The 10670-nt window shown below is 39.7% G+C and overlaps 1 protein-coding gene across 1 annotated transcript in view; it reads left to right on the top strand.

Annotated features, from left to right (window-relative positions):
* kcnh5b (potassium voltage-gated channel, subfamily H (eag-related), member 5b) overlaps window positions 1-10670 on the top strand; it is a 1142829-nt gene that overhangs the window by 1088271 nt on the left and 43888 nt on the right. The window contains exon 12 of the mRNA XM_046063266.1: window positions 1531-1727. Coding sequence (XP_045919222.1) covers window positions 1531-1727 — 197 coding nt within the window. The remainder of the gene's footprint in view (window positions 1-1530; window positions 1728-10670) is intronic.

Genomic DNA, 10670 nt, shown 5'->3' with positions numbered 1-10670 from the left:
TATAAAAATATGGCTTTTTAAGATAATTAAAAAAAGCACATTCCTTAGCAAGCTATAGCTGGAAAGACTGACACCTCACTGCACATAGACAACCCTTTAATCTCCAATTTGACTTGATATACGTGTACCTATCAGATAGCAAAGCTCCACTTTGTCTTAGTACTCTACATAGTGCGTGCTCATTATGTCATCTGACAGCACCTGAAATGCTCTTTACATTGACGACTGTTGTCAGGCAGTCTTCACATTATGTACTGCACCATAGCACCTCACGATGACAGCAATAGTTTGAAGAACTTTGCATAACCAAAATCATGTAATGTTTGCATTTCCCCCCCTGTCTTATAGTTAATACTTGTAGTGATACAACTAACGATGCTCATTTTCAATTGTCATGTGCTCGGGCAGAAAAGGAACCAATGGCAGACTCAGAATGGTGAGTGGCAAGTTCTAACAACTCCAAACAAAGGCAAAGTCCAAACAAAACAAGGCAGTCCAAAATTAATATCCAATAAGGCAACAGAAGCAATAAAAACAATAATCCAAAACGAAGAGGCAGGAGTGAGGATGTAAATCCCAAAACAGGAACAATGAGTAAATAGGCAGGGTTACAGGCAGGGGAGCGTAAATCTAAAACTTAGCAAACGAACAAGCTGGAGTTTCAGCAGACGTACTGATCACAAACCCCACATGACAAAAGATGAAAGACAATCTGGCAAACACAGGACTGAAACAAAGACATTATATACTCTCACACACAGGCAGGGAGGATGAGCAAACAGGTGAGCTACATCAGAGTATTCAGACAAACAGGAAACAAGTCAGACCAGGACACCAGACACAGACAATTACAAAATAAAAACAGGAAACTGAGAGAAATCAAACCAAACCCTGACAATAGATAGGTTTATAAAATATCAGAAAATTATGAATCCTTCAACGTCCATCAAATTCCTAAAACCTGATTTTATATCATTTCTTGTTTTGTCTGACCAATAGTCCAAAATCTAAAGATATTCAGTTTACTACTGCAGAAGACAAAGGAAAGATGCAAATCCTCACATCTGCAGAACTGGGAAAGGAAAATTTGCAGCGTTTAGCCTGAAAAAGGACTGGGAAGAAAGTTGATGTTTAACTTTCTGTCGATTAATTGAGTAACTAGATATCTAGAAATGATACCTGAAATGAATGTCGTGCAACTGATGTAAATATAAAGCATCTCAGTTAATGATTGAAAACTGGCTATTCAGGGACAGCCCAATAGCCATGTTGTACAATTTGTAATAAATCTCGGTATAATCTTGGATAACCCCATGAAGTTTGAGCAAAACCTAGAAGCCATAATCAAGAAAGCACACCAACGTCAATACTTCCCCAGGAAATTCATTCAGTGTTAAAAAAAAAAACCCTTCTACAAACCTTCTGCAGTTTCTTAGTTGCCTTTTTAGTTTTAGTAGTGTCACCTTTATCAAACAACTGTTCACCAATCAATTATTGGAATTCATCTTCTCCTGTTTGCTGTGTCCTCAGGTAAAGGCGACGTGTTTGGTGATGTCTTTTGGAAAGAAACCACCCTGGCACATGCGTGCGCTAACGTCAGAGCTCTAACGTACTGTGACCTCCACGTCATCAAGAGGGAAGCCTTGCTCAAGGTGCTGGAGTTTTACACGGCCTTCGCCAACTCCTTCTCCCGCAACCTCATCCTCACCTGCAACCTGCGCAAACGGGTAAGGTTTCCCGCTCTGTGATCACGCAGACTGAAATATTTGTCTCAAATGTTTATTTAAGCCACACAAACAATAGATGCATCCTGACACCAGCACACATATGATAATATAGACCCTTTCGAAATGTACACAGATTACATCATTGTATTCAAACTTCTCCTCAGTTGTTGAGTTTTTATTTGTTTTCTGGGATTTGATTTTTTCCCCAATTGATTACTGAATGCCTGAATTAGCTAGAATGGCAGTTAGAGAATTTAAGTTTGAAAGGATGGTGTATAAACATAATAGAGTAGCTAGATTTGAAAGAGCTGAAGACGAAAATCCATCAACCTGAATTAAATTACCATAGTTATGCCATAGCCACTTATCAAAGAAAAACAGAGGAGAATGCTTTTAGTTGCTAGTTAGCCTGCCCAACCTAGTGTGTTACTGATTTTTGTCAGGGTGGAGTTGCCGGGCCAATGGGGACTGCAACTAGGAACGTGGCACATAGGGAAATTTCATGATCTTGACAATGAACAACGGGAGTGAACTGGTATAAATGTGGAAGGGCTGATTGGGAATGAGTTTCAGGTGAGGAGTAGACGTAGAAGGCCAGGTAACTGCACAGCTGATGAGAGAAGTGGCAACAGGGCCACGTTCAATTTCAAAAGGTTTGCTACGGTTACCGGTTTGAACGACATGTTTAGTTGAAACGGTGTGCAATGGTGTGCAACGGGCTTAGAGGTATATCTCTCGTTTGGTGGGTGTGCCAGAGGTGTCACCCAATCAGCAGCAAAGTGTGTATGAACACAGCCATATTAAAATGGCAGTTAAGTGCAGTGTGCATGCGTACACAACAGTGTGGTCAAGGTTTTGTTGTGGCTGACCCCTAGACAGTATATTACTGGACGAAGCCACCCTGCAGATTTGAATGGAGAGAAGTGAAGCTAGTTTTGGACCAATAAAATACTACTATAGGGCTACTTCCTGTTGGCACCAACATAACCGTGGTTTAATGACGTAGAGTGACGGCAGAAACACCGTAATTCTGGGAGCTGCATAGCTGCACCAACAAAAAGTTTCTTGGCTCAGAGAGTTTGTCTGACTCGGATTGTCGCGGTTTAATCAGTCCACCTACGAAGCTCACCTGCCAAACACCAACGCACCAAAGCCTGCATGGAAACGTCCATGTGGCTTCACTATTCCAACTGTGGCTTACCTCTTGGCGCCGGGCCCAGGTGTGGATGGGTGTAATAACTTCTGGCTGCAGTCAGGTGATGGCGACAGGAGGGATAGTAGGAGGGCATCTGGTGGACAGCTTGAGAATAGCAGGTCTGTGCATTTGAGGGAAAGAACATGGCCTGAGAGATAGTAATGCAAGGAGCTGAGGATTTAAGGAGCAAACAGTTCTGTCAGAAAGACGCCTGCCGAAGTTGCCTGGGTTAACATCCACTAGCTGGCTAGTTGGTTAACTTGCCTTAGTTATTAGCTGCCATTGTAGCAACTAATTTCTCTTGTTTTTATAGTGTTATCAGAAGGATCAGATATTTAATTTTACTCAAGTTCTCTGAAAGGCTTTGTCCGAAATGTTTGACAGCGTTGTAGAAACACAGGATAGATTTATGTTATGGAGAAGTCCAGGTTTTTTTTTCCTGGTTGGTTGGGATGGTACATGACTGTACAATATCCACAAGCATCAGTTGCTGTTATAGTGAAGAAGAAGCCAGCCAGAGGTATAAATCAGAACGCCTCATTGATGCATTAGGGGGAAATGCTTCAACATAGATGGTGAATTGATCCAAAATTAACCCAAATCAAAAAAGTGAAGTGATTTAAACTTTGTTAACAATATTTCTTACTGAACTGCACCTTAGGAGTCGAAGATGCCTAATGCAGTTGTTCATCTTTCGTACTTACAATTCAAACCAGGGGAGTTAAATGCCCATCCAAGTGCTTCAGCTGTCAGTCACCTAACAATGTTTATGAGGAAATGAACCAGAATTTATTAAACAAGACTGAGATGTCTAATGGGAAATCTAAGATGAAAATCTGGGATTGAGGGATTGAAACAGGTGAGTAGAAGCTTTTTCTTTAATTTATCAAGGCTTTTTTGTCGTTTCTCTTTATGAGAACAGTTGAGTATAAAAGCAGAGGCTTGAGCACACACACCGTTATCACACACACATTAAGAGGCATCTGGCCCGGCGTTCCCTCGTATTTTCTACTTTTCCCTCACACGTCCTCTCTTCTGCTTTTTCTATCATAACGACTCTGTTGTTTACTTGTCCTTTAGTTGTTTTTCAGGCTTCATATTCACTCGGCTCAATAGGTCTTTTTCTCAGCATGCCTCAAACGCAATAAATTATACATACGATACCAATAGCCTCATTAAGTCTTGTGCCCTTTTGCTGGTTCTTACCAACCTCCTAGCAGGCAGTTTCTATGCTCTGAGGAGCAGTTTTCAGTCTGTCTTTATGTGTGTGTGTGTGTTTTAAGTTCATAGTGTATAGATTTTAATTTATTGATAGCCATATGCATGTATTTTATCTATCTGGCTCTACATCTGGGTCTGTGTGTGACTGTATGCATGCATTATTAAGAATGACACATTTTACTTGACGCTTTGCTGCTATTGCTTTTTTACTTTAATTAAGTACATTCCCGTAGTAATCCACCTTAATGTAAATGTGTACGTGCAAATGTGCCTGAAAAATATCGGTGATCAGGTGTGTGTGTCCTCATTCAAACACGTGTATTAGGATGGACTGATTGATTATTTTAAGTGCACAAGTTTTAGTCTTCAACTTCAGATTTTTGCTCAATCAAGCCAATAATGCAATGAACTGTTGGATTTGTCCACAAATGAATATTCTATACTGCTTATCTGATCGGATTTCTTGCATTCCTTTATATATTTACATAATTTGCTATCAGGAAATAACAGATCTCATTGTACTTTACATATAGTCAAGCCTATACTTTAGTCAAGACTGAAATATGCCAACAACTAATGAATTTTAAGAGGACATTTTGTACAGACATTCATGTAGGATTAATCCTACTGACTTTTGGACGCTAAGATGGTGAACGCGCCCCACAGTGACTTTGTGTAAAGCACCACTCTCACAGAGATGCTGGTGTAGATGTAGGCTCTTCAATCCACATCAAAAGCGAGACATGAGCGGATCATTTGTAGGAAATTGTAGTAAAATTTAGGATCCTTAAAATAAAAAATTACCAGTTTTTTGACTGTTTTAACTGTAGAAACTGTGATTTCTGCTTTTTACAGACCGGAGCTGGTGGGATAGCTTTTGCTTTTTTGCCTGACTGAGATGCCAACTTCTGAGACTTTAGGTTCAGTTAAAAGATTTATTTTGGAAAATAATACTTCTCAATTAGAAAGGAAAGGATGCATATTGCATCCCCTGTGTGTGATTTAGGAGGATTACACAGCAGCAGTTTACATACAAACCTGCTAAAGGAAGTTTTAAAATGAGTTAAAAAGTAAAACTACCATTACGATGAGATAATGACTCTTGTTTTAGACACAATTTCCCTTCATCATGGGTTGGCAAGTCCACTGCTTTTGAAAGAATGCATCTTGATTCAGAAACACGCCTTTAAACGAGCTAAGCTGCTCTGGGAACAAGTGAAATAGTTTCACGTCTTCTGCAGACACTTTCTCTAAACTGAGTTAATTGTTAAGATGGACACGTTTTGCTGTGTGCAGCAGGAATCTGACCCAGTGGTACCCTCATGTAAACACACAACACAAACAGTGATGTGGGCAGGGCTCTTCCTCCTCTCCTCAGTACGCTCTTTTGTTCCCGGGATGCGTGACAGCTGCTGTGAAGATAAACAACTTCTAGCTGGAGCTCAGACGTGGCCTGTGGGACTCTGAGGGGACCAGAATGTGTGTCAGCCCTAACTCGCCCTGTCACTCATGCAATAATGGCCTCCATAAGCACTTTCCTTTCTCTCTCCAGATCGTTCTCAGTCTCTCACACCACATGAGTCTCTGTCCAAAATGCTTGTTTGTATTTGGGAAAGAACTTTCACAAATAATTTGTCACTTAAAGAGGTGGTATTATGCTCATTTCCAGGCTCAAAATCTTATTTAGAGGTTGTACCAGAACAGGTTTACGTGGTTTAATTTTCAAAAAACACCATATTTTCTGTCATACTGCACATTGCTGCAGCTCCTCTTTTCACCCTGTGTTGAAGGCTTCGTTTTAGCTATGGAGTGATAGATCTTGTCTCTAAATGATCTTTGTTGGGAGTTGCACATGTGCATGCGAATCAATTGGGTATAGTGAATGGGTCTTCCAAAGAAGCTAAAGAAAGCTTATAGATGGGGGCCCATGATTTATGAAAAGGTAGTGGTACAGACAAGGTATACACAGTTATCACCTGTAATCAGATAAGTAAATGCACACAGAGCACACCAGAACATACATAACAATACATACACATACAATCATACACATACATCCCAGTAATCCATTAGAAAACAGTTTAATATTAGATATAGGTTAATATGAGGTGATTTTTTTAGTTGTCTTTTGAAGTTGGAGATAGAGGGCAACACCTTGAGGCCATCATCAATTCCTTTCCAGATCTGCGGCCCCCTACAGACAACACTCATACTGGCGCGCACATGTCAGCGACATTTTCCTAATATAAGTGGTTTGATTCTCGTTTGGTATGTGTGCTGGGGGCTGGAGATAGGAACAAGACTACTTACTAAGCCTATTTACAATTTGAAACATATGGCAGGCATTATGATATTGATTTAGCTCAGCTAGTCTGAATAACTCAAAGCGATAGAATAGAGGGCAGGTGGGAGAATTTATCTCTGACCAGGACAAAGCCCGTATGGCTTTTTTGCTGCAAAGATACAAGTATAAGATGACTTTTAAAGGAGTTGCACCATATCACATTGCAGTAATTAAGACATGGTTCAAAGAGAGTTTTGTACAACATGAGAAGGGCAGAAGAAATTGTCCTATAAGTCTGATCTTATAGAACAAGCCAACATACTTTGATAGCTTGCTTACAAGATGGCCAATATGACATGTAAAGTTAAGAGAGTCATCAATGAGGACACCCAGAAATTTAGTGGAATGCACTATTTTTATCACCTGCCCATTCATTTTAATCAGGCAGTGAGCAGTGTAGTTAATTTTTTTTTTGTTCGTTTTGAATAAAATTAAATTTGTTTTGCTGACGTTTAGTGACAGTTTATTACATTTAAACCAGTGAGAGTCAACTTTGGTTAGCTCTGAGTTGACTATATCTTGTAGAGTATGTGGGTTCCTGTGTGATAATAAATAAATTAATTTGTGTTGTCAGCAAAGAGGATTTTATGAAATACTTTAGAAGAATTTATAAAGTCATTTATATACAGAATGAATAAGAGTGGCCCCAAAATGAAGCCCTGGGGGACCCCAAAAATTATGGTCTTACAAGTAGAGTTATGATCATCGACACAGACATACTGTTCCCTCTCGTATAGATAACTTCTGAACCATTCAAGTGCTAGACCTCTGATACCATAGTGCTGTAATTTATGCAATAAGCTATCAAAGTCAATGGTGTCAAAAGCTTTTGATAGGTCCAGGAAAATACCAACACCACATTTGCCCTATTCAATACAGTCATTAAATTGTTCTATTAGGTCGAGTATTGCCATACAAGTTGTGCTCTTTTTTCTAAAACCGTATTGAGAGGGAACAAGAACATCCAGTTTATCAAGATAACCACTAAGTCTGTTGGATACTACTTTCTCCATTACTTTAGAAAAAGTGGGTAGAATTGATATGGGCCGGTAATTGCTCAGATAGTTTCTGTCACCTGATTTAAAAATTGGGATTCTCTTAGCAATTTTTGTAATTTTAGGTACAATGCCAGTAAGTAAAGAAAGGTTAATACAATGAGCCAGTGGCTCCACAATGACGTTCGCAATGGCCTTCATGATCTTACTGCATATTCCATCCACACCAGCGGAGTATGATGAACTCCCTTTGGGCTGGACTTTGGGCTTTTTCACTTTGCAAACCTAGTACATGCACAAAAAAGATATATAACTCAATAAAGGAGAGGGGGAAAAGCCAAAAAGCATAATACCACCTCTTTAAAACTGGTTGTTGGCCAGAACCTATTAGGCCAAGGCAGCGGTTTCCAGGCTTTTTTTTGTCCAATCACAGCCCTATCAGATGGTCTCAAGTGCCTCTTCATTATTTGAGATATTCATAGGAATTTAAGCCACATCTACAATTCTAAGGTCTAAGTTATCTAAGAGCATTTCTCATGAAACATACAGGGCCAAGTTAAGTTTTAGTGTATATCAGTGTGTATATCAGTTTATGTCTGAAGTCTATCAGCGTGTTTCTTCAGCAGCAGTTTGTCTTTCACAAGATAGTCTGTTGAACCACAAAGACACATTCCCACTTTAACTAAAGCGATCAGGTGTAAATGGAAGCTGCTGTTGAAGTGCTTCTCTGCTGCGTGTAGTGTTTCAATATCGCGTCAACTGTGTTCAAAAAACTTTTGAGTAAAAATTTTTGGGTTCATTAGTGAGATCATGAAAGGTAAAAAGGATACTGTTTTGTCTTTTGCTGGATTTTGTTTATTAACAATTTAATAAAAGGGCAAACATTTTTCAAACTGACACGCACACTCCAACAGGTTTAAAACTACAATCTGCTGCAGTCGTATAATTTGTATATGTATTTTATTCTTTGTACCAGCTCAGCTTTTCTTTACATTTGAGCACAAAAATTACCAAAGCTACTGTAAATTATGCGCATGTTGATGAGACTGCTTCTGTGTGCTTCCTCTGCTTCTTTTAAAATAACAGACCTCAGTGTTGATGCAGAGCAATACAATGTATTGAAAGACATTTGTATCTACAAAAGATTTGTTTGCATGTGTAACCGCTCTAAACACTGCAGTAACAGTAGAGAGTCTCGCTCCTGTCAGGTTGCACTTACAAATAGATGTAATTGGAAAATTGTACCAGCTAGACACGGTTCTTTGTGTCAGTCACACCAGTCCAGTCTAGACATTCTGCCAGACGCTCGATACTGCTGAGTGACTACTTCAGAGTCTGCAGTTTGACTCTCAAAGTGCACGTTAGGATGCAAAAATGCTGACAAGAACACCCATATAATATTTGGTGATATTTATAGACGCTCCACTCTTTAAAGTTAATGGCCATTTAGAGTTTTTGATGACAGGCTCTTCTGTCCAGGTCCTTGTTTATGGCCTGATATACAGAGGCTATGAACACGTGTTCTTGTCCTTAAACTGTCTGTGCTGAAACTGAATTTATCCTGAATGTCTGCTTGTTTGCACTGTGTTATTTAAAATATATTTTACATAATAAAATATTACAATGAATTGAAAGATACAGTTACAAATTCTCTTATCCATTCATCCATATCCTATAAGAGCTGCACCAGGAAACTTTGGTGGCACTGAGCAAAACGTCTTTCAATGTCTTGATTTCCCAGAATCCTTGTAAATTGACAGCTGTAAACGCAGACTCAAGTGTTACAGAGCTGTCCAGATTGTTACCATGTTTAGGAACTTGATGAATCTTGCAGAGAGACTTTATTTACTAACGGGTGGTTTTATCTGTGGCTCCTTCTTTTGAACCTACTGTGCCATATAAATTATTTTAATTTACATTCCCCTCCAAAAGTATTGGAACGGGCAAATTCCTTTGTTTTTGTTGTTCACTGAGGACATCTGGGTTTAAGATCAAAAGATGAGTAGAGACGAGTTCAGAATTTCAGCTTTTATTTCCTGGTATTCACATCTAGATGTGTTAAACAACTCAGGACAAACCACCGTTTGTTTGAACCCACCCATTTTTCAAGTGAGCAAAACTATTGGAACATGTGACTGACAGATGTTTCTTGTTGCCCAGTTGTTGCCTTTTAGGTTGATTGTCCAAACATGACTAGTCTAAGTTTCCATCCTTGGTTCAAACCTATAAAGACTGCATTTCCTGTTAAAGAGGATAAACCAACATGAAGACCAGAGAGCTGTCTATGGGAGAAAAGCAAGCCGCTGTCAAGCTGAGAAAAGAAGGACAATCGACCAGAGCCACTGGACAAACATTGGGCAGAGCAAGCACAACAATTTGGAATGTCCTGAAAAAGAAAGAAACTACTGGTGTCCTGAGCAACAGACGTCCAACAGGTCGGCCAAGGAAAACAACAGTAGTTGATGATACAAGTATGGTGAGAGCTGTGAAGAAAAGCCCCAAAACATCAGGAAGTGACATCACCAACGACCTCCACAGCGCAGGGGTTGAAGGTATCACAATCCACTGTTGGAAGCAGAAATATAGAGGCCGCACCACAAGATGCAAACCACTCATCAGCAGGAAGAATCAGAAGGCCAGAGTGAAATTTGCACACTGCCAACAAAACAAAGGACTTCATCAGGGGAAAAAGTGGAAGGTTTTAGACTGGCCAAGTCAGTCAGCTGACCTGAACCCAACAGAGCTGCATTTCACCTCCTTAAGAGGAGACTGAAGGGAGAAACACCCCGAAACAAACAAGAACTGAAAGAAGCTGCGGTAAAAGCCTGGAACAGCATCACAAATGAAGAATGCAACAGTTTGGTGATGTCGATGGGTCGCAGGCTTGAGGCAGTTAGTGCAAGCAAGGGTTACGCCACCAAATATTAAATGTTATTTACTTTAAGATTATTTGTTCCATTACTTTTGCTCACCGAAGAATGCTGTGGTCTAATACAAACGGTGATATGTCCTGAGTTGTTTAACACATCTAGACGTGAATACCAGGAAATAAAAGCTGAAATTCTGAACTCTTGTCTCATCTTTTGATCTTAAACCCAAATGTCTACAGTGAACATCAGAAACAAAGGGATTTGCCTTCCCGTTCCAATACATTTGGAGGGGCCTGTAGCTTAAAACGACATTATCAT

Source organism: Micropterus dolomieu, linkage group LG11 (genome assembly GCF_021292245.1).
Source record: "Micropterus dolomieu isolate WLL.071019.BEF.003 ecotype Adirondacks linkage group LG11, ASM2129224v1, whole genome shotgun sequence".
Taxonomy (NCBI): domain Eukaryota; kingdom Metazoa; phylum Chordata; class Actinopteri; order Centrarchiformes; family Centrarchidae; genus Micropterus; species Micropterus dolomieu.
The sequence above is the reverse complement of the archived record's forward strand: the minus strand, read 5'-3'. Positions and strand labels throughout refer to the sequence as shown.